Source organism: Phoenix dactylifera, chromosome 12, assembly GCF_051530095.1.
Source record: "Phoenix dactylifera cultivar Ajwa chromosome 12, Ajwa_hap1_PhDact_Kaust_v1.1, whole genome shotgun sequence".
In the NCBI taxonomy this organism is placed as follows: Eukaryota; Viridiplantae; Streptophyta; class Magnoliopsida; order Arecales; family Arecaceae; genus Phoenix; species Phoenix dactylifera.
The window spans coordinates 5,505,429-5,530,444 of NC_143201.1; the positions used below are offsets into that span (position 1 = coordinate 5,505,429).

A 25,016-nucleotide genomic window follows, 5' to 3' on the forward strand; every position below is an offset into this window, starting at 1 on the left:
AATAAGTTAAAATGGTTATAAATTATAGAGGTGTTTGTAGATTGGCAAGCTTTTTCTAAAGTAAATATGAGGTATTAAATAGGCATCTCTTAAGTCGAAACAAGAAGCCAATTGAAGCAAAGGATCGCTGAGGAGTAGAGGCATTGTTGGGGGTTGTGGATGTAAGCATATCGCAAATGTGCCTGACTTTTAGTTAAAGCAATGAATTTTCATTAAGGATCTGTCAGTTTATGATTTAACGAGCCAAAAGACTATAAGAACAATGATCTTTTCTTCCCAATACATAGATGGAAATGGCCAAAAACAGGCACCAAGGTGCATCCAATGGCCTTTGCACATAATTTGTTGCTGAGATATGCCCAAACCTGTGTTGCACATAAGAACATAGTCTTGGATGGGCCTTGCAGAGACCAGCATATTGATGAAGCTATGAAGATACGTGAAGACACGCAGTCTTTGAAGTCAACCCAAACATTCTCTCCTTCGGTTTACCAATCAATGGATTGCTCAAAGCTTGTCAGATTGAAGCAGCCTAAAATCTCTAGTGCCATGCCTCACAAAGTTCTGAAGCCACATCTTGTTATTTATACGTGAAGGGCCTGGTGAAACAAGGATTGATTGATGAGGCCAATGATTTTCTCTTGCATACGGACAAAACTGGTTGTTGAGCAGATTCTATCATCTTCAATGCCATTGTTCATAGTTTATAGTGACAGATGAGATAAAAAAAAAAAGAGGCAATAAGTATTATAAGAATGGAGGAGAAAAGATTCAGCTTCAAGGCGACAACAGCTTGTCGCATATATTTCCTTTGTTCCCAAAGAATGGGCAGCATCAAGAATTTATCTGAAATTGCTTCCTAATTTTTCTCAGCATTGTGCAAAGTGAAAATCAGTACATCAACAGTTATATACATCGAACCGACATTTCAGTAAGTTATCTAGTTTCTGTACAAGGTCTTGTTCTGTCGCATGTAGCAACAAACTAACCTCTAAAGGAAATCAGCCTCCCAAAAATCTGACCGGGCTCTTCATGAACTAGAACAAGGGTTCTGGGAAGTGGGAAATCAGGTTTAGATTGGTGGGGATCAAAAGCCACCACAAGCTTCCACCTTTCATTTGCCTTGAAGACATCATCATGGTCACCATCAAGAACAGGAAGCCTGACCTCGAAAGGGTGTCGGCACCTGCTGTGAGGCAGCAGTGGGCTCAAAGACAATGCCACACTTTAATTTCAAGCTTAAGATGAAATGCACAAGTTATCTAGGGAAAACTAATTGGAAGGGATCATGCTGATATTGACCCATGCGGTGCAACTTATAATCGAATCCAGCGTCACCACGTAAAGTTAAATGATGATCCAAATATATTGCAGTCAAGTTAGACTGGAATGTTTGGCATACAAAGGCATCAGACATTATAGCAAGGAAAAAGACAATTCCTTGGGCTTATTTCTTGTCTACCCTTAGAAATAGATTTCACCTTGTTAGCTTGGATTTTCTTTCAGAGGGTTTGGAAGAGGATAGAAAGACCTAAGGTAACAAGGATATAAGTTTTGAGAAAGGACTGGAAAGAGCTAGTAAGGATATGAGAAATATCCCTTCAAATATGTAAGGGATGATCAAGAATTCAAAACATCTGCACAGGATAGTCAGGCTAATAATTCAGATTCAGCTGGGAAGGCTGTTCAAATTGCTATTTTTCTCTTTGTACTTGTGATACCTTGGATCTTAGTCCCTGGTAGGATACTGGGGATTGGGGAATGACATCAATATCCGATACATCTCAAACATATCCAAGGATCATGTCCCATATGTCATCAAATATATACAGGACATCCAATTTGAAAGGTCTATGCTTCCAGTGTTGCTATACTTGGAAACTTAACAATTAAATATATTTTAGCTACAACTCAACCTGCACTAAAGCCATAGACCAAGTAGTAACAGCCAATCCAACCTTCTGTAACAACCCAACCTTCATTGTACTGTGTCTTCTGTAACTATGTGGCTATCATTTACTTAAGGATATGAAGTGCTGGGTGGTGCTTACCTCCCTTTTTATCTAAAGAAAAGCACCAACCTCACCCGAAAAAGAAAAAGAAAACACATCTTCTGCTGCTCATTCGCTCCCTGCCACCCCTCAAATACCATCAGTTGAATCTCCGTGCAACCAGACAAAATAAAAGTTGCTGGAGTTGCTGCAACTTCAATTACTGAGCAATTTTGGTCCCAGCCAACCTGATGCCCTGCACTGAATGCAAAGATAGTATTTAGAATAGCTGGACTTTGCACATTATTAACATAGATTTAACAAAAAAATGAAAAAAAAACCCACAGGGTCAAACAAAATATTTAAGGCATACTTCTTATGAGTGATAAGCAAACTCTAGTATCAAACATCACAAGCAAAATCAGAAACTATTAAAGCAGGAAACAAGGCAGATTTATCAAACTAGCCACTTTCATTAACGAGGTAACGTGAAAATAAGTTGAAGGAATTTGCCTTGAAGCGAAAAAAATTAGTGTTTTTGTTTCTCAGGTAGTAAGCAACAATTTTATAAACTATATGAGAAATATTAACAAAACCACAAAACTTTCTTTGCCAATACAAGATGGTCCTTTTGTAAATTAAAAAAAAAAAGAGGATTTTTTAGTGAAGAACAATATGTAAAAATCTTTCAGGTAATGACAATGTCTAAAGCCACACGATTCAATTGCTTTCCTCATATCTGTAAAATAGGTGAGACTAACATTGAACAGCTTTAAACCTGCATCTAGCAATTATGGGCTTTACAATGTTCAAAGAATGAGAATTGCTTGCCAAGAACTGCTCAGGCAAAAAAAAAATTCTGATGAGCAAATGTTCTTGAGGCTCATGCCCAATATCATCATCAAAAGTTGGCCTTACAGCAAATTAATTTCACAAAGAATTTGATTATATGATCTACCACTTCAGAAACACTAGTCCAAAAAAGAGCTTCAGAACGATTCAGCACACATCACAGAGAACTATACAATTGATGGAAGAAGATGGCTAAATTACTCGAGTAATAAAATTTTCACCATGGAATATGTAATCAATTCAAGGAAATGTCTACATCAGGTATAAAAGTACTAATGTTAGCTTATTTCGTCGACATGAGACAGCATGTGCAATTTCATGGACGATATGACTCTAGAAATATGCCACAGAGTAACCATTCAGACAAGAAAAATGATTATATAGCTGGTAGTTTTCCCAATCTTAAGCAAGACAACATTTTCTATGAAGCAAAACTTGAAATCTAAATTCTGCATCTAGAAAGAATTTGCTTCAAAAGAAAGGCAAATGATAGGACATTCAAGCTTCTTACCAAAGAACTGGCACTCAAGCTGAGTGAAGTTATACACTCTGAATTTAGGCCTCAAATATGCAGTATGGCACATCCGCCATTCCAACAACCAGGAAAAGCAAACCCAATGCACAATGATGTTGAGGCTCATGCCTGATGCCATCGTCAATGGCCAAAATTTATAACATAAGCAGCAGCAGAACATTTATCTTCAACTGCTAAAATCAACATGAAAAAACAACTTCAAACCAAGCACAACAGTGCAGTATTTGAGTCAAAAACAAAATACAGAGTTCCACATTTCAATAAAGAATTCAATAATTGTCATTAATTACTATAAAACAGCTCAGACAGATACCTTAAATTGAGTACAATCATGAGCTGATATATATGATATATCACTCCTGAGGTAAAGATACCTGAAGAAAAAACTCAAATGTACTTTCAGTATTAAATAATGTCATTTTATATAAAAATAGTAGAGATTATGGAAAAAAAAATCAGAGACTAAAACTATATTTTTCATATACTTCCTCAATCTAAATTAAAATCTTATGACTGGCAATCCCAAAATGTTATGATCCATATCAAAATGGCGATAAAAACCTCAATTCATTCCTGGATTTGGATGCCTTATGATCACAAGATCTAGATCAAAGGATGGATTAGGATCATAGGGTCTAGATCGATAACATGGGATACACAGTCCCTTGGATCACAAGAACCATCATCGATCATGCTATATACATATTAAATCATGTAGCAATACATGTTTATAATTTACTTGACTACATCTTATAGATTAATTATCACTAAATAAGCCTCGACTGCTAAAATAAGTATGCATGTGGTTGAAGTTCATGGAATTAAAAATCTATATTTGGAGGTAAATTTTCCTATTTTTACATTCACAAGCTAAGACCACATCGTCATATTTTCTAATCACTACCTAAAAGGACAATTGAATTGATAGGTAGTATACAAAAATCTTGAATAACCAGGAAAAATATTTATTTCGTTAGAAATGCTATATAAGCTTATGATGGTATAAACAAGACTTTTTATATGTGCAGCCTTTTGTTCCCCATTCATTTACTTTATAATCATATTTCAATTTCCAAATTATTTTATATTTAAAAAAATTGAGAGAAACAGAAGAAAATCTCATTACTTGCTCCACAATTCATGATGCAATCCAATCTAACCCAGCTATGAATAACTATTCAATCCTGATCACAGCAACATTGTGACTATAATAAGGTCATTGAGATTTCAGACCAAATCCAAACAGATATATTTGAAGATGGGGTTCCAAAACAAGGAGAAAAGCCATTGAATGGGATGTACTACCTTCGAAAAAAGCTACCTACAAACCAGAAGTAATTATGTTGGAGATACATTGCATTCGCATCAACCATTGAAAATGGATAATGTTTTTATTTGTTTTATAATTTATAGGTTAGGAACATCAAAAAATAGTTGAAATTTAGTTGGCGTATATCTAAAGATGTCTTGATCAATGTCAGTAGTTCGAGTTCCTAATTTCTGTGGCCTATGATGCATTTTAGGACACTAGTTCTATTTGTATCGTTCATCTTGAGATAACTTCTTGTGTAGGTAAGGAATCTCTAAAACATATAATTTTTGATTTTGAACAGTTAAAAGCAGTACATAGTAGATTACATTCAATAGCTTGGATCTTCATGCTGGAATCTCCATCTCCTAAATTCACCTGCTCGGTTGACTTACAATGTTCTACCTCCAACAATTATGACAATACCTTCTTCTTTTCTTTTTCTTCCCCAGAGTCCTTATGGAAATGTGTATTTTAAAAATATTTTTGGAAAAACATAAGATTCCAATTTATATGCTTAATTGGTATCTCCACTCAAAAAGCCAACCACAAATTAACATTGTGGCATGTCCATCTTTGCCAATAACAGAAACAAAAATAAATCTGATTTTAGCACTGATGGACTATTTCTTATCATTAACAGTAAGCATTATCAAGAACCCAGTAATATCAACGAAGGGTCACATTTAAGCTCAACCACAGAGTCAGCAATAGAAATCACAACTTCAGACAAATTAGGAAAGGCATAATTCTATAAAAGATAACAAAAGTTTCAGAACATTTCAAAGTGACCCTTAAATTGACATTTCTAGTAAATGGTAAGCTTTTTTTACCTTTTCTATTCTTTTCTTTTTATTTTTATTTTTTTGGGCTAGGATTAGCCAATAAACATTCACTTTGATTAACAGTTTGTCGAGAGATTACATAAGTCCTCTGTAGCTAACTCTTGAAGTGTCAGGAAGATACCGAGGATCTATATAATGGATATTAAGTTGACATATATGACTGGTGAACTAACATAAGTTGACATATATTCTTGGGTGCCCCCACCCCCTGGTTTTCTCAAGATGAATTTTGATGGCAGCGTGGCGGCAGATGGGAGGTCTGGAGGGGTTGGTTTTGTGATCAGAGACCATCATGGCAGCTTGGTTGCAGCAGGGGGCCGTCATGTACCAGGTCTTACTGTAATTGGGGCAGAGCTTCGAGCTGCCTGGGAGGGGATTACCTATACGAGACGGGTGCTCGGTGCTGAGCGGGTGCACATTGAGGGAGACTCATCGACGGTGATCGAGTGGATTCGGTGTGCTGACCGGTATGGGGATGGCCACCCACTCATTTGCGATATTCGCAAGCTGGTTGCTGAGCTAGGCGAGCATCAGGCTGCACATGCTTTTCGGGAGGCGAACAGGGCTGCAGACTGGGTCGCCTCCTATGTTGCTCGACATTCCGGGGAGTTCTTGTGGACATCCATAGCAGAGCTCCCGCACCCTTTGTACTCTTTACTTTCTTTTGACTTGGCAGGATGTATTCAGGTTAGAGCTATATGAATTGCCGTTTTCACCAAAAAAAAAAAAAAAAACTAACATAAGTAGATAGTTTGGCACACATGATTCTTGAATAGAAAAGAAGATAAATTTCCCTAGGTGATATCAATGAGACAATGTGTATATCCATAACCAAAACAACTAATAAGCCTTTTTAATGAAAAGTAATGTGTAAATCCAGACATTTCCAATAGTTCTCCAAAATATCTTCAAACATTGTCTCATTAATCAGGGGTTTTAAAAAATAGACCGTAAGAAAAGGGGGAAAGATAATGTTTACTACATCAAATAAGCTATTTAACAACATGCAAATTATTCTCCCTTTTTTCTCATTTTTCTTGAGGAGTTCAGAAAACAATAATCAGTACAAAGAATTTAATCAACCTAAAGCATCTCAAATATACAGATTAAGAGGTGAACACCTGAATTAGCATTATGGCACAATCATCCCTCCCAACAACAATCTGTAAACCTAGTGCACAAAAGTTGCTGCAGCTCATGCCTACGGCTATCATCAAAGGCAAGCATCACAGCCAACAGAAGTACACCAAAGGAACTTTTCTTAAATGTCAATTTTTTGATCAAACAAAATACCACTCAAGAAGAAACAGGATCTTAGCTTCTCCACTATCTGCAGAGATACTCAAAAACAATGTAATAAATTCACTATGTTATCCTGCATCCAGGATTTTCACATTTTGTTGCCTGCACCATTTCAGACATAAACTTGAACCCGCATTATATTCTACAAGAAATTTCTTATTTATTAACAGTTTAATACTTGCACCTCCTTGAAATCAATGATATAACCTGAAGAGTAGTTTTATTACTGGTCACATGAAATGTTCCTTCCAAAAAGGTTTGCTACTTATTCCAAGCAGCTTTCTCATCCACCACACAGATTTTCTTATTCTATGTAGCTCCACCATATGTGCAAAAAGATAATTTACTTAGTGGAAACAAATGGCCTTACACTTCCAAGTTCCAATGCCTATCTAGTTGTTTGATTCAACAACTCAGCCAAGTCCTTGGGATCCATGTTTCCACAAAAAGGAGGATGGTTTTCCTTCTGTTTCTTCTTCCCTAAAACCATGAGTCAAACCTTTCTATTTCTTGCCTAGTGAGTGAAATAAAAGAAAAGTAGAACTTCAGAAATAGAATCAAACAATATGCATCCATCCATATACTCTTTCTTCTAGTAGGTCTGATTGCCAACATTTGTGGATTTGCACCTATTTTCAGAATGCCGAAATATTGATAAACTTGATCAAGGCAAAACACTAAAAATGGAAATTCAAAATTCAACTTGTTACAGAGGATTTTCAAAATACAATGGCACTTTTCCTTTTCATTTAAGGATGTAACGTTCCTAGATCAGGTCAAATAGCAGAATGGCATTGCCCTAGACTATCAAATTAAGCCAACTGTCATGGGATTTTGAAAATAGCAACTTCTTATCTTGGCCTGCAAGAATGTTATTTAGAGTCATTGTCTAATCCTTCATGGCACGTAGGTTGTTTAAATGACCCCTCCAAAGTAAACAAATACATAAAATTCATTGAATCAAATGCAAGAAAATACTAAGATTTACCCCTAGAGGAAACATCATTTTTTACAAATATATTGTAACTTTATAATCCCCATTATCATCAAGCCCACTTTTCAGAGCCCTTAATGCTTAAAGTGGAGTTTTTTAAATTCAAGAATACTCTCTGATCAAGAGTTTCAAATTTCTTCATGTCGTTGCAAAGTATCCCATGATATTAAAACATGTTATCTTGTTTGTTGTTGTTAGATGCAGGAATCTGAAAAAAAAAGCAGGAGATATAACTCATATGCCGTATTTTGCAATATGACTATAAACAGGTTTGATAAGGTTGTAGTTAAAACCTAAGATAATTTTACAATGAACAAAGTATTCTGAACAATGATTAGCCTTATAATGTCATTGCTGCCATTTTTAGGCCTAGCAATGGCTGTTTTCCTTCCCATAAGGTTTAACTCTAACTGGAACACCTTTAGAGTTGTGAACAAGACTAGTGAACTCTTTGTTGAATATATAGAATTTCAATGACAGACTATTAGATAATGTTGGAATTCCGCTTACATGAATATGAGAATATGAAGAATACAGGGCATAGGCACCCAGTTTTATGTGTGGCACTTCATCTCTAAGGAATACTTGTTGTGACCCCTCACTGAAAATCCCCCCTTCCCCAACATGCACAACTTAATGTAGCAGTGACCTAAAACATTCAGATATAAGATTAGCCACCGCTTTTTCTACTTCGTGTATTCTTTGCAATGTTCAGGTATCAACTGCGCCAATGCCAGACACCAGTCATCATCCCTTAGTAAACTCCCAACATAAGAATAACCAACAAAAACTAATTTATTCTCTTCTTCCTCTTATCACTTTCCAATTTTATCATAACTAGTTTATTTTCAGTTCGCACTGAATGATGTCTCCAACCAAGTAGCTAGGTTGTAATACATATTCTCTCACTAAGAAATATTGGATGCAGTGTTACCAATATACTTGCTATCTTATGATTAATGGAAATTCAATAACAAAATCAGCCTCTTTGTCCTCTCAAGATCCTTATTTTGACATAACTAGTTTTCAACTCAAACTGAATCAAGTTGCCGACACAAACTGCCATGTTGTAAGACACATTCTCACCCAAAGAAATATGGGAATTTGGAATTCATTTTCGCTCAATGGAGACCCAAAATGCAAGAATAGGTTCCCATTCAATTAGAAAGGAAATATAACCCTGCTTGGTTGAAGAAGTGTGCTTTTTGAAGATGGTGTAACTCAATCAAAGTAATCACATGCAATAAGAATCTACAAAAAGAAAAATGATTAGAAGAAGGGTGGTAAGGTTTGCAATTTCATATATTTCATAAGGCAGGCTGAGTTATGACTCCCTTAGATAAACAACTTTGAACAGTAAGATGCAATAAGGCAGCCTCGTGCTGTCAGGCTACAAGAAGAAAACAAAATTAGCTGAAGAGGCATGTTCTTTTTCTTGTTTATTTTATAATTCATCTTATTTTGGGAGTGGAGGGAATGCAACCAAGACCTTCCCCATGCCAAGCAATTTCCTATGCTGGACTGGGTTGTGTGAATAAGAATGCTGGACTGTGTGTAACTTTTATTGAGCTAGATGAGAAGGGATCTCAAACAAGTGCAACTTCAGAGGTAGATTTTTATCTTTTCAATATGTTAGACAAAGTAAGCATTAGGAAAACCATGACTACTAAAATTTATAAACGGGATAAGGAGGGTATGAGTGCACTCTTTGCCCACTGTTTATCATTTGATAAATGTACATACACTAACTTCTAAAATTGTTTTGAATAGAGACTGTTTCAGTTTAAGGTTAGGCATCAGGTGCTTTGACACACAGTTTTCCTTACCCGGATAAGGACAATCGACTACTAATGTTATACTTATGAGGAGGCAGACCTCAGAGAACATGGATTTGAGCTTTTTGCCAAAGAGACATCGATTGATTATTCAAATCTCTTTGAAGTTGTAATCTGAAGGGCGGCACTATAAGTTCAAAAGAGAGCTGGAATATAGACTCATCTGCAATGGAAGGTCAGCCAAAATGAAAGGGGAAGAAAACCCTCTCTCTCTCTCTCTCTCTCTCTGCGCGCGCGCGCGCACGCTTTTATACGTAGTTGGAGGGGAAAACTTGCAATGACACATTAACAAGCACATGAAATCCACTACCATAACCATGCACTTAAAATCATGGGTTAAGGTACCTAAGTATGCCGTGTTACAACCATTTTAGTAAGGTACAGGTACGTCATAAGGGTACATGCCAATCCATATTGGCCATGCTGGTCTGGCAAACACCAGCATAGATCATCAATATGGGCCGGCATGGACACATAGTGTTAACACTTGCATACCTATATGAGCCACATGGAAAAGCACTCACGAGAAAATATTCAGCTTGCAGAATAAGCAATTAAATTGCAGTAACTACAAGGCTTTTTTTCCATGTACCAATGGAAAAAATAAGGGTACCACTTGTTTCCAAACCTGGTTGAGTCTATGGCTGCTAACTTGTAAGAAATACATAGACTGCAGCTAGATGAATGATTAAAGTGAACGAAAGGTAAACCAAGACTGCAACTGCCTCATCGAGTATACATAATCTGGCATAACAGAGAAACGTTCAATCCTTTGCCTTTTTCCCCATTGGATTCTCCAAAGAATACATCCAAATGAAACATTGTTCGGGCCGCTGCATTCTGTAGCCAAAACAGACGATCCCATTAACTTTCGATCATACTTCCATAGCAAAGCTCGGATCTTGTCGATGCCAATGAAGATAATTGCCATTTTCAGCTCCTCTTGAAATTTCTCATTGAAACATCTAACAACTTCCCAAAAAACTCTAAGCTTTGGGCCTTCTGAATTCAAACCAAATCTCGTAGTGGTTAAACAGCAAGCTATCATGCGTGTGCTTCCCAACATACTCCAACCCCAACTTTGTCAGCCTTCTTGTACACTCATCGCCACCGAGCCGCGAGCAGAACTTGATGTTGTGGGACACAAAGATCCGACCTTTCTGAGGTTTTAAACTCTCCACCAGTCTCTCCAGCCCTACCCAGACGAGAGCATCGGGCATGTGCAGGAACACAGCACTGGCATAGATGAGATCATAGGAAATGCCATCGCCAAAGCGGCTGAACTCCATGTCGTCCCCCCGAAGAATGAGGGGCCGCTTGTAGAGGAGGCCCTGGGAGGGGAGCTCGTAGCGGAGAGCGGCCATGAGGGAGAGCTCGTCGCGCTCGAGGCAGTGAAAGCGAGAGGGGTCGAGGTAGCGGATGAAATGGAGACCGACGCGGAGAGTGCCGCAGCCGATCTCGAGGACGAGGTCGGAGGGCGCGAGGGCGACGGCATTGGCGAGGAACTCGAAGACGTCGCGGCCGCCGGCCCACGGCTCGCCGTAGTTGCTGTGGTGCTCCTCCACTAGGAGCTCACCGGGGCAGGGGAGGGCGGTATGGTTGCCGGCGTCGTCTCCCTCGTAGTGGGAGATGCCTTTGAATCTATAACCAAATAACGAGAAAAACATAGTTTTTTTTTGAAGGTTTTGCACCAAAGAGAGGGAGCGGAGAGACGGGATTACCGACGGAGGTCTTCGAGCTGTTCGGTGCGGGCACGAGGGTTGATTCCCTTGCGGAGGGAGTGCCAGACTTCAGGGGACAGGGGCTCTTGGATGGAGTTGAAGCCGAGCTGGGATTTGAGCCAGGCGACGTCCTCCGGGCTCGGGGAGATCTGGTCTCGGAATCTGGGGTCGGTGATGGAGGAGGTAGTACCGCAGCGGGCGGTGGTAGAGGTGGTGGGGATGGCGGGGCAAGAGGAGGAGAAGGAGGGGGAGAAGGAAGGAAGGAGGAGGAAGAGAAGGAGGACGGTGGTGCACGTGGCGAAGAGGAGGAGAACGGGGACGGGGACGACCTTGGAGGGGGAGAAGCCATGGGAAGGTTAGAGATCTGAGGGCGAGGACGGCCGAGGCGCAGGTGGTGGTCGTCGTGTGGCGCTGAGGTGTTCGAGGGCGGGCCTGAGAGAGGCGGGCCCGCTACTGGGGCGCAGCAATGAGCGCGCCTCGAGGCTGCACGAGACGGGCAACGCCTACGCCGACAAAAATGGGCTTTGATGAAGCGTACTGGTAGCGTATCCATAATCCATAATCCGAGGCAGTCTAAGCTAATTACGGGATCTAGAACGCCGAAGTTAGGTCTCAACAAAGCAAGCTCGAATCTCGTAATTAGCTCAAATAATTTTTATCTATTTTGGAGGGCAGATGATCTGAACTATTTTAGAAGGCAAATGACTATGCGAGCAGTATACATTTACTAAAATATAAGTATATATATATATATATATATATATGTATATATATGTATATATATATATGTATATATATATATGTATATATATATATATATGTATATATATATATGTGTATATATATATATATGTATATATATATATGTATATATATATATATATATATATATATATATATATATATATATATTGTGTATAAGGCAAAGGATTAGATTCCATCTTGGTAACCATCAATATTCAGGAGTTCATGAGTAGATTTTTGACTTTATTTTTAGTTTGTTTTTTTTGAATATGGAATAAGATCGCATGCTTGATAACAAACAGAAACTTCCTCTCGAACCTTTTAGTCCTTTATCGTATCATGATTATTGTTATGGGGGAATTGAGCCGCCATGCCCCACGTGATCGGCACGCGTATCCAGGAAAGCTACAGCTGCCCTATGATCCAGCACTCCGACCCCGAGTCGGACCTCCTCGGCTCCGCAGCCCGACCCCGGGTCGGCTGCCCTATGATCCAGCACTCCGACTCCGAGTCGGACCTCCTCGGCTCCGCAGCCCGACCCCGGGTCGGCTGCCCTATGATCCAGCACTCCGACTCCGAGTCGGACCTCCTCGGCTCCGCAGCCCGACCCCGGGTCGGCTGCCCTATGATCCAGCACTCCGACCCCGAGTCGGACCTCCTCGGCTCCGCAGCCCGACCCCGGGTCGGCTGCCCTATGATCCAGCACTCCGACCCCGAGTCGGACCTCCTCGGCTTCGCAGCCCGACCCCGGGTCGGCTGCCCTATGATCCAGCATTCCGACCCCGAGTCGGAGATCTTTTGATAATGACAGGCTATTCTCCAGAGGCACGCCGCGGCCTCCTGCTCCACTACTCCCTGCAACGGCTGTACCCGATGCTGCCCACGATCTCCTGTATCAACCGTACAAAGCGGAGCTCCACTACGCCCTGCCATGACCGTACCCAGCGCTGCTCCACGACGCCCCGTAACGGCCATGTCAGTGGCCATTCTATCGTGCCCCACGACGACAAACCCCCCTGAGAGACCTCCCAGCCAGGTATATATGCGGCTGGGGGGAGAAGGGGGGGGGGGTAAGCAATACCTCCCAGAGCACTCTCTCCCACTTGTGATTATCATCTCTCCTCCTCCAATCTCCTCTGACTTGACCGTCGGAGGGCCATCACCACCCTGGTGGTGGTGCAAGGCTTGTTTGCAGGTTCCTTGGCGGAAGGTGGAGCGCAACCAGCATCAACCAAGACAACTCAGGCGGAACCCCGTTCACACCGTCGTGTCAATCGTTCTCGGTTTGGACCACCAGCAACAGTTGGCGCTAGAGGAAGGGCCGAATCTCAGAACGATCGTAATGGCACGGCGAGGTGGTCGCGGAGCTTCCAATGCTTCCGGTCGCGGAGCCTCTCGCGCCTCTGGCCGGGAGGCTGCTGCGTCCCCAACACACTCTCAGCAGCATTCCACCGCTTCTCCTCCCATTCAGACGGTCGAACCTGCTCAGTTCGACCAGCTAGCCCAGCAGGTTCGCACCCTCGCGGAGGCAGTGCAGAATCTGCAGGGTGTGATCTCTCGGGTGCCGCAGCGGGCTCAGGAGCCGCTGCTCCCCGAGCACTCGCCTCTTCCTCACAATCCGCGCTCCTTCCTCTCCCATGGAGAGGAGCGCCGGCGCGGGGAGGATTCTCGAGTGCGGTCCATTCTGCCAGGACCTTCTCATCGGAGCTGCGCGGGGTACGAGAGGCGGACCCGGGCGCGTTCTCAGACACCCCAGTCCTCGAGGGGCCCGCACTCCAGTCGGTCCCCCTCGCGCCGCTCCTTGTCTCCCACCCACCGGTCGCGCTCCCTGGACCGGCGGGTGGACGATCTCCACAGACAGCTCCAGGTCCTGAAGGGCCACTCCAAAGATCCCTTCGCCGACTTGGAAATCTCCTCCCAGCCGGCGCTTGCCTCAAGGATCCTGCGAACCCTAAACCCGCCGGGGTTCAAAATGCCGGCGATCGAACCCTACGACGGGGCGGCGGACCCACGGGACCACGTGGAGAGTTTCAGGACTCTTATGCTCCTCCATGGAGCATCGGATCCTCTCCTCTGCAAGGCCTTCCCGGCGACCCTCCGCGGCCCGGCAAGGGCGTGGTTCGCCGGCCTGGAGGCTAATTCCATCCAGTCCTTCCACCAGTTCACCCGTCTCTTCATCAGCCATTTCGCCGTCAGTAGCCGGCGAAGACTGGTCTCCGACTCCCTCTTCGATGTCCGGCAGAACGAGGGAGAGAGCCTGCGGGATTATCTCACCCGCTTCAACAAGGCAACACTGGAGGTCCGGAATTTGAGCCAGGAGGTGGCTCTCTCAGCCCGACCATGCAGAGCTACGTCCGGAAGGTGCAAACACTCATTCCCGACCTCGGCAGTGTTGACATTCAGCAGGTCCCGAGGAGCGAAAATGCCAGGGCCGACAGGTTGTCCCGCCTAGTGGACGCAGACGCGCACAACTTGTCGAGGGCAATCTACCTGGAGACCCTGGATGCCCCGAGCATTGACGGGGCTGGAGCGGTGATGGCAATTGATCCGGAGCCGTCTTGGATGGACCCGCTCGTCGCCTACCTCGCCGAAGGAATCCTCCCTGAAGACGAAGATCAGGCCCGGCGGCTTGTAAAGAAGTCCGCCCACTACGTACTTTATGAAGGGAGGCTGTATCGGACCTCGTTTACCGCCCCCCTCTTAAGGTGCCTCCGCCCCGCGGAAGCGGCCTACGCCCTCGGCGAAGTCCACGAAGGCATCTGCGGATCGCACTTGGGGGCTAGGTCCTTGGCGCATAAGATCATGAGGCAAGGCTACTATTGGCCGACCTTGTTGGAGGACTCGAAGGACCACGTGCGGAAATGCGACGCCTGCCAGCGCCACGCCAACGTCCAGAGAGTCCCCTCTGTCCCCTTGGCGCCAATCACCGCGCCCTGGCCCTTCGCACAATGGGGAATGGATATCCTCGGACCATTCCCCGTCGCTTCGGCCCAGCGGAAATTTTTGATTGTCGCCATCGACTACTTCACCAAGTGGGTGGAGGCAGAGCCACTGGCCACCATCACGGAGGCACAAATCCGGAAGTTCGTGAAGAAGAACATCATTGTCCGATTTGGAGTACCTCGGGTCCTCATCTCGGATAACGGTCGACAGTTTGATAACAAGCACTTCCGGGACTTCTGCGAGGAATTCGGGATCGAGCATCGGTTCACATCCGTGTCGCATCCCCAAACCAACGGCGAGGCCGAGGTCATAAATCGGACAATCCTCCAAGGTATCAAAGCGCGGATCGGCCGGACGGGGCAAGCTTGGGTCGAGGAACTCGAGAATGTCCTTTGGGCGTATCGGACCACACAACGGACTCCTACTGGAGAGACGCCTTTCAGCCTAACCTATGGCACGGAAGCCGTTGCCCCCGTGGAGCTCGGACTCCCCTCGCCTCGGGTGGCCGCGCACCGACCCGAGGCCAATTCAGAGCAACTCCGAGGGAACTTGGATCTCTCGGAAGAGGCAAGGGAAATGGCTCAGGTACGGATGGCAATGTATCAGCAGAGGGTGGCCCGATATTACAACTCCAAAGTCCGACCGAAGCTTTTCAGAATTGGAGATCTGGTGCTGAGGCGAGCTAAGGCATCTCAACCTACGGAAGGTGGGAAGCTAGCGCCAAATTGGGAAGGCCCGTATAAAGTTCGTTGGGTAAACCGACCTGGCTCCTACCAGTTGGAAGCCCTAGATGGCCGAGAAATTCCAAGGGGCTGGAATTCCGCTAACCTGCGGATGTATTACCAGTAGAACAACAAGGCCAGAAAGACAATTTAAAAAGGTGCAATACTTTTCATTTCAATAATTTCTGGTTACAGTGGCGTGCTCGTGTGATTACAAGAAATTCCCAGAGGGGAATTAGGGAGTAAAGAAAGTAAAGAAGAGGTGGGGACCCAAACCCTCAACCCAGGGCGGCTGCAGTCCCACCAGAAGTGGGTGCTTCTAACCGGAGGCGCCATCCAGCACCTCACCAAAAAGAGGAGGAGCCGCCGCAGAAGAAGCTCCCGCTGCCCCCAGGGGAACGCCGCCTCCAAAGGATATTCCCATCTTCCCCAGTGGTAGGGAAGAGAAGGGATTCGAGGGGGAAGAGTATATGGAGGCGCGGTCCCGGATTGAGCGTCCGGCGCAGAGCTCAACCGGGAGGCTGAACTTCAAGGAGGGGAGATGTGATCCCGGATGAAACGCCTAGAGCGGAGTTCCGCCGGGGAGACCCTCCTTGTTGATCCCAGATGAAACGGCTAGTTGGCTGAAGTTGTAAGGGGAGCGCCTCCCCTTTCCTTCGACAGGAGTCTCTCAGTCATATGCCAAGGAGGAGGTCCGCGATCCATGGCAACCTGCAGCTCCGGCTTGGCAAATTCCATCGTACCTGCACCTGTATTTATAGCCAAGCTGCGGCCCCCTGGTAGTTCCGATACGGGTGGCTCCAATAAATGCAGGCGCACTGAATCCGGAGCCGTTCCGGCTCCCGAGGCGTATCTCCCCGCGATTTCCTAAGCGTCATTCTCCTTAAATCGCATTCTTTGTGCAGGACGATCCGGGTGACGTATACCCCTAGGTCCACGTGTCTCCGCTCGCGCCCAGGCCGCATCCTCCTCGAAGAACCCGCGTATCGCGGCCGCTCAACTAACACTCCTCACCAGCAGCAACTGGCGATCCGATTTCCCAGGTAACGCATTAATTAGCGTTTAATACCCTTCTCGTGTTCCCCCCAGGCAACGCTTGGAGGAGAGGAGAAACACGGTCGCGGCTGGGCACAGAGAAACCCCGATGGGCGGCGAGCGACAAGTGGCCGACCAACTAGTGGAATCTCCCGAGGCTCGGCCCTCGGATGCCTGGCTAACCCGATGATCATCCCGGGAGCAGACTAGCCGGAAGCCCCGACCGGTCGCCTCGGCTTGCGCCAGCCTAGGCCGACCAACGAGTGGAATCTCCCGAGGCTCGGCCCTCGGATGCCTGGCTAACCCGATGATCATCCCGGGAGCAGACTAGCCGGAAGCCCCGACCGGTCGCCTCGGCTTGCGCCAGCCTTGGCCGACCAACGAGCGGAATTTTCCTGAGGCTTGACAACCCTCAGATGCCTGGCTAACCCGATGATCATCCCGGGAGCAGACTAGCCGGAAGCCCCGACCGGTCGCCTCGGCTTGCGCCAGCCTTGGCCGACCAACGAGCGGGATTTCCCTGAGGCTTGACAACCCTCAGATGCCTGGCTAACCCGATGATCATCCCGGGAGCAGACTAGCAGGAAGCCCCGACCGGTCGCCTCGGCTTGCGCCAGCCTAGGCCGACCAACGAGTGGAATCTCCCGAGGCTCGGCCCTCGGATGCCTGGCTAACCCGATGATCATCCCGGGAGCAGACTAGCCGGAAGCCCCGACCGGTCGCCTCGGCTTGCGCCAGCCTTGGCCGACCAACGAGCGGAATTTCCCTGAGGCTTGACAACCCTCAGATGCCTGGCTAACCCGATGATCATCCCGGGAGCAGACTAGCCGGAAGCCCCGACCGGTCGCTTCGGCTTGCGCCAGCCTTGGCCGACCAGCGAGCGGAAGAATTTCCTGAGGCCTAACCCTCGGATGCCTGGCTTAGCGCCGGAAGAATTTCCTGAGGACTAACCCTCGGATGCCTGGCCTAGCGCCGGAAGAGTTGCCTGAGGCCTAACCCTCGGATGCCTGGCTCAGCGCCGGAAGAGTTTCCTGAGGCCTAACCCTCGGATGCCTGGCTTAGCGCCGGAAGAATTTCCTGAGGCCTAACCCTCGGATGCCTGGCCTAGCGCCGGAAGAGTTTCCTGAGGCCTAACCCTCGGATGCCTGGCCTAGCGCCGGAAGAGTTTCCTGAGGCCTAACCCTCGGATGCCTGGCTCAGCGCCGGAAGAGTTTCCTGAGGCCTAACCCTCGGATGCCTGGCTTAGCGCCGGAAGAATTTCCTGAGGCCTAACCCTCGGATGCCTGGCTTAGCGCCGGAAGAATTTCCTGAGGCCTAACCCTCGGATGCCTGGCTTAGCGCCGGAAGAGTTTCCTGAGGCCTAACCCTCGGATGCCTGGCCTAGCGCCGGAAGAGTTTCCTGAGGCCTAACCCTCGGATGCCTGGCTCAGCGCCGGAAGAGTTTCCTGAGGCCTAACCCTCGGATGCCTGGCTTAGCGCCGGAAGAATTTCCTGAGGCCTAACCCTCGGATGCCTGGCTTAGCGCCGGAAGAATTTCCTGAGGCCTAACCCTCGGATGCCTGGCTTAGCGCCGGAAGAGTTTCCTGAGGTTTAACCCTCGGATGCCTGGCCTAGCGCCGGAAGAACTTCGGGAATCAAAAGTCAGCAAGAAGCAACCAAGAGCTAAAAAAAAAAAAAAGAGGACGAGGGCGAGATGAAGAAATATTCAACGTGCATTAATTTTCAGGGCCGAGGCCCATGCAATTGGGCAAAACGCCGACATACAAAAATAAAAAAGACAATGAAAGGTACAAGAGGTCAGCTTGGAGGAACTCCCGGGTCGGGAACGCCGGGCTCGTCCGCGGGAGGTAGGGAAGCAGCAGGAGAACCAGCAGGCGATGGCGCCGGAGAGGAGTCCAGGAGGGAGATCTCGCTCAGGTCAACTTCGGGATACTTAGCCGACACCCTTGCCAGGCCCTCCTCGAAGCCCAAGGTGAAGGCTTCGGCCCCCGCGTCCGACGCGTCATGGACAAACTCGTCAGACTGGCGATAGGTCCGCACTGCCTCCGACTTATCATGGGCGAACTCGGCGGACTGGCGATAAGCCTCTACCGCCTGACGCCCGATTTCCGCCCTCTTCTCGGCCAGCTCCGCCTCAGCTCGCTCCATAATCTGAGCCTTGGCCTCCAAGACCTTCGCCACAATCCGGCCTTCGGCCTCAGAGGAGACCCTCAGCAGATCAGCCTGAGCCTCTTTATGCTTCGCCTCGGTAGCAACCCGAGCGGCCTCGGCTTCCTTCAGGCGCGAACGGAGCTCTTGGACGTCCGTGCATGACTTCTCCAGGGCCGACTCCAGTTCGCCTAGTTTGGCTTCAAAAGAGCGGATTCGGTCGCAGGCGTTGTCGGCAGACCGCTGGGCCTTCTCCCACCGCTCTCGATAGTCCGCGATCTTCCGGGACTGCTTTTCAGCCCGTTCCTCCGCCTTCTTGACCCTGCTTTCGAGGCCCGAGGCGGCTTTGAGTTGCTCCCGAGCCTCTGACAGTTGCTCCTCCAGGGCGGCGAAGCCGAGTGCCCGCTCTTCGGCCTCCCGGAGCCTCGCCTCGAGGTCCCCGGTCGTCCTGCCTGCCGCAGCCCGGCCTCCCTCTTCCATTGCTTTCAGCCGGTCCTCGGCCTTCGCCAAAAGCCCCGCCTGTTCCTTGTAGCACTCCTCCAGACGGATCATGTACTGGGCGAGCTAAGAAATAGGAAAAATAAGGGAGTCAGGCGGAGAACAACAGAGCCAATAAATGGTGAAAGACGGCCAGAAGAACACTCACCGACATGAGACAGACGCAGCTGGCGGCCCCAACGTCAGAGACATCCAACTCCCGGACCCGCCGACGGTCCTTCTCCAGCAACACTGTTTCGATGAGATTTCGGGCGCCATCGGTAGTGAAGGCAGACCCCGATTTCTCCCCGGAGCCGGATGGTGGTTCTGCAGCCTTACCCTTATCCATCGCCTGGGGAAGAGTCCGGCTGATCGCGCTCGGGGCGGGGGTCGCCCCAGGAATTGATAGGGTCCCGCTCGGCCGGGGCCTCGGCGCGTCCCTCCTCGAGTCATCAGGAGCCGACCGAGTCGAAGGCCGGGTCGGGGACCGATCACGTCCGACCCGTCCGTCTTGAGCAGGCTCAGGTGGCACCTCCGGAGTAGCGGCAACCTTACCACCGGAGGGCTGATACAGCGTCAGCTGCCGGTCGGTGCCTACGACATCTCCCTGACCGGTGGGCCCGGACTCGTCGGTCGGCATCGGAGGTATCTCCTTACGGGACTTCTTCGCCGGTGGGGCCCCGCTCGGAAGAGCTCGTTTCCTCCTCCGGACTGCTTCCAGCAGGGACGCCCTACCAACAGCCTTCGACTTCACCGACCGCATGACGTCGTCGACCTCTGCAAGAAGGACGGGATGGTCAGGGACTGAGAAACCGAAAGGAAGAAGGAACGAAAGAGAAGAAAAGAGCTAAAGAAACGATGGCGGACTCACGGTCGGTGGGGACCGAGCTCAAACCGACGTTCACCAAGGTATCCTCAGAAATAAGGCGGCCCACCGGGGGAAGCTGGCCCTCGGCGACCAACCCCTTCAAGGCGGCGACGCCCTCGGATTCCTCCCTCGACAACTTCGACAGGCCAATTGGGGACTTCACCGGCGTCCCCCAGATTGCCCTGATTTCCCAGGAGGGGTCTGCATCAACGAAAAAGAAGCGCTCCTTCCAGTGGTGAATGGAGGTAGGACCCTCCTTGACAAGGCCGCACCCTCGCCGCGCTGCGAAGCACCACCACCCTTTGTCCTGGGGGTGGCCGCTCAGGCCGTAGAGCTCCCAGAAAACGTTCAAGGTGGCGGGAATCGCATGCAAGCGACAGAGAACCTGGAAGACCGTCAGAGCACGCCACGAGTTCGGCACCAGTTGCGTCGGTGCCATTCCTAAACCCCGGAGCACCTGTAAGACTAGGTCTGAAGGGGGAAAGCGGAACCCGGCCTGGAGGATGCCCTCATTGATGGCGATCTTCCCTCGAGGAGGATGAGACATCCTCTCCTCAGGCCCTGGGAGCGTGACATTGCAGGCCTCGGGAAGGTGGTACCGAGCCACAAATCCGTCTAAGTCCTCGGCGACCAGTTTTGACTTGATGCTATCTGCTCCCACTTCGCCCATCCCTAATGGCCAATCTACGGTCAGGACGGGGTCAAGAAGGAGGGAAAGGCCGGAACGACTGGGGTGCACTAGTACAAAAAGAAAAAGTATGAAGAGCTCAAAGTAGAAGAGTGGGAAACTCACTTGAAGAGGAGGAAGAACGGCTCCGAGAGCGTCAAAGGAAAAGCAAGCGAACGTTTCGGCGGCAACAATGGTAGCGCAAAGGAGAAACTCGAAAATGTCCGTAAAGAAGAAGACGGACGGGGGAGGGCCCCCGATTAAATAGGCGAAAGGGCAAGTGACACCTCGATGACGCCAGAAGACGCCTGGCCGCCGAAGGGTTGCTCGCACCCCAAAGGCGAATCGACACCATTAAGGAAGGATGTCCGCCGAAATCCTCAGGTTGCCAGGTCAGCAGCAACCGCCATACGCCATAAAGAAGGCGGGAAGCTTGAAGCGCGCGCGCCTCTCCGAAGGATGGCGGCAATCTCGAAACATCACTCCCTTCACCTGTTCCCCTTCTGGTTCCAGGCTCGGAAGTGGGGGGCTACTGTTATGGGGGAATTGAGCCGCCATGCCCCACGTGATCGGCACGCGTATCCAGGAAAGCTACAGCTGCCCTATGATCCAGCACTCCGACCCCGAGTCGGACCTCCTCGGCTCCGCAGCCCGACCCCGGGTCGGCTGCCCTATGATCCAGCACTCTGACTCCGAGTCGGACCTCCTCGGCTCCGCAGCCCGACCCCGGGTCGGCTGCCCTATGATCCAGCACTCCGACTCCGAGTCGGACCTCCTCGGCTCCGCAGCCCGACCCCGGGTCGGCTGCCCTATGATCCAGCACTCCGACCCCGAGTCGGACCTCCTCGGCTCCGCAGCCCGACCCCGGGTCGGCTGCCCTATGATCCAGCACTCCGACCCCGAGTCGGACCTCCTCGGCTTCGCAGCCCGACCCCGGGTCGGCTGCCCTATGATCCAGCATTCCGACCCCGAGTCGGAGATCTTTTGATAATGACAGGCTATTCTCCAGAGGCACGCCGCGGCCTCCTGCTCCACTACTCCCTGCAACGGCTGTACCCGATGCTGCCCACGATCTCCTGTATCAACCGTACAAAGCGGAGCTCCACTACGCCCTGCCATGACCGTACCCAGCGCTGCTCCACGACGCCCCGTAACGGCCATGTCAGTGGCCATTCTATCGTGCCCCACGACGACAAACCCCCCTGAGAGACCTCCCAGCCAGGTATATATGCGGCTGGGGGGAGAAGGGGGGGTAAGCAATACCTCCCAGAGCACTCTCTCCCACTTGTGATTATCATCTCTCCTCCTCCAATCTCCTCTGACTTGACCGTCGGAGGGCCATCACCACCCTGGTGGTGGTGCAAGGCTTGTTTGCAGGTTCCTTGGCGGAAGGTGGAGCGCAACCAGCATCAACCAAGACAACTCAGGCGGAACCCCGTTCACACCGTCGTGTCAATCGTTCTCGGTTTGGACCACCAGCAACAATTATATTTCCATATTAGGAAATACAAAAATAGTCAGATCTCTTATTTAAGGAAGAGTTTTGGTGGATGGTCAAAATTTTATTAGGGGGAAGGCATTCTGCATGGAGTGCACAAATTTGCAGAAGAATAATTTAAAACTCAAACCTCTTACATTCAATATAGCCTAGGTATGGAGGTATGGACCCATAAATTTCTCTTTGAGCCTTGATTTCATAAGAGTGATATATGTGGTTCCTACATCTTTTGTTGCCCCAACAATTCTTACACCCTTTAGGGGCTACAAGAATTTTGAGTGACCTTGGAACTCTTCAAAACTAATTATGCAAAAGGCACAAAGTGACACTTGATGCACAAGTGTGCAATGTGCCAAAAATTTATAGATAAAGATCAAATAACATATAAGTCATGGTCTCAACCACTACCATTATGCCTAACATTGAGCAAGCTTTTTAACAAGTCTTTAATCATATCAATTGAAGTGCAGATGAAGAAAATATGGTCAAAAAAATGAACCTATTTTCTGAACTGATGGTAGAGCAATTAAACTAACCATGCGAATTTGTGTTGCTATAGATTTTGTCCAAATTTGACCAAAATTGTCTCGGTTATAACTACACTATAATAATTAGCATCGGAAAGTATATCTTTGATAGGATTTTTGTTTTTTTTTAAATGCCAAAAACACCAAGAAAACATAGTCTAGGTGTTTTAGAAGTTGTTTTACTAGGTCCTTCGAAACATTGAGCACTAAGAGTACCGATCCATCTTTATTATTGCAAAGAATTCTAGAGCCTGTAAATACTCCTTAACTACTTAGTCTTGATCATCAAATATTGAATTCTAAAGCCTGTAAATACCCCTTAAATACCCATACATCTTATAATTTATTAATAATATATTTTATTACAGTTTTTATATTGTGTAATAATATTACATCTTATATTTATATTACCTAAAATAATTGTTCCGGATTTAATTTATAATATAAAATGTATTATAACAGGCCAAGGACACTTGTGCCATTTCGGGTAAAAGAGTACTCCATTCCCTTTTGCAATGAATGCATGGAAGACCGAACAAAGTGCCTTTCAGCCTCTTACCGCCCAGGATTACTTTCCTCATTCGCATTTTTCCTGTTCTCATACTAAATGCAGTCAAAGAAGTTGGAGGGGTGGAGTCACAATAACAGGATGGTAATGAATTAGTCCAAAGATAAGTTGCAATCAATGGCCACAGGTATACTCGTGACTAGGTTTTTCATCACAAGCGACTTTGTAACAAAATAATCGAAAGTTAAAAACTGAAGAAACTTGCTGGGAGCAAGTTAGTTGCAACAGGACTTGCAGCATGCTTAATTACAAGCAAATAGAAAGCCCTACGGTTAAATCATTATGGAATTGGCCCTTAATTATACAATGGAAGCACAAGGTTCCCCCTTGCTACGTGTGTCCCATCACACTTTAAAAAAACATAAATAAAGCTATCTTTCTTAAAATCCTGATACTACATAAAAAAATATAAAAATATTTCCTAATTTTGTACAATTTCATTTAAAAATATGCCCAAACATACCTATGTTCTTAGAAGTGATATTTTTTATTAAAAAAAAAAACATTTTCATTCCATCATAACAATGAGAACATCTAAACCCGCTGCAAGCTTGAGTCTTAGGGCCTGGTCTCACCATTAGATATGAAACAACTTATTACATGTTCCATCATCAAAATCTATGTAAATTATGAGCTTGAACTCTCCATGAATCCTTTTAGTGCAAACCTTACTATTAATTTTTTTTAATGGAAAATAAAAAAATGCTTAAATCAAACATTAACTCTTGATGCTATACCAAAGAATGGAAGTAAAAGTGAATTCGATAATATCCATCCGAATCTGTTTTCGTATTCAAACCTATTAAAATATGGATAGAAATTTGAGCATCCGACTAATATATATATCTATATTCGTCAAAAAAATATTGATATGGATATAAATAGACAACTATCCGATCCATATCAAAATATCCTATTCTATTATAATCCTATTTAATTTTATATAATACTCATAATTTTTTTAAAAATAAATACCTATATTAATATTTTATTAACTTAATTTACTATTCATTTAGTAATATTTTTGATTCTATAATCATAAAATTTAATTATCCAATATATACATACAGATAGTATCCAATTTGTATCCATATTCATTTAAAATAAATATAAATATAAATTTTTTCATTCGACTAACATCCATATCCATCAAAAAATAAATATAAATATAGATATACTAATATTTGATCGAGTTTAGCCCTACCACAAAACAAAACAGTATCACAAAAAATTAATTTTATAACTTTTAACAGATGACACACTACAGTGACAAGAAGCACCAAGTTATTCTGCTCTTTCCTTTGCACCGGCTTTTGCCCGTGCACTTTTTACCAATTAACTTGCATGCGCAGAAATTAGTTTTCTGTAGTACCACGTACATACCTATTGTGTGCGTCAGCACCCAGAAGCGGTTCAAATTATTGACATCCGGAGT

At 46.6% G+C, this 25,016-nt stretch overlaps 2 protein-coding genes across 2 annotated transcripts; one reads left to right on the forward strand and one right to left on the reverse strand.

Annotated features, from left to right (window-relative positions):
- The first annotated feature begins 5,754 nt into the window (after positions 1-5,754).
- LOC149751516 (uncharacterized) lies at positions 5,755-6,234 on the forward strand. The gene has a single exon (XM_089926600.1). It carries the CDS (start codon positions 5,755-5,757, stop codon positions 6,232-6,234), a length of 480 nt encoding a protein of 159 aa, XP_089782726.1.
- Positions 6,235-10,183: 3,949 nt separating this feature from the next.
- LOC103720360 (uncharacterized) lies at positions 10,184-11,740 on the reverse strand (the record flags this gene model as incomplete). The annotated part of the gene is made up of 2 exons (XM_088708276.2): positions 10,184-11,304; positions 11,385-11,740. Coding segments are annotated over 2 exons (1,011 nt in total), but the record flags the coding sequence as incomplete, so codon positions are not given.
- Between the last annotated feature and the right edge of the window lie 13,276 nt (positions 11,741-25,016).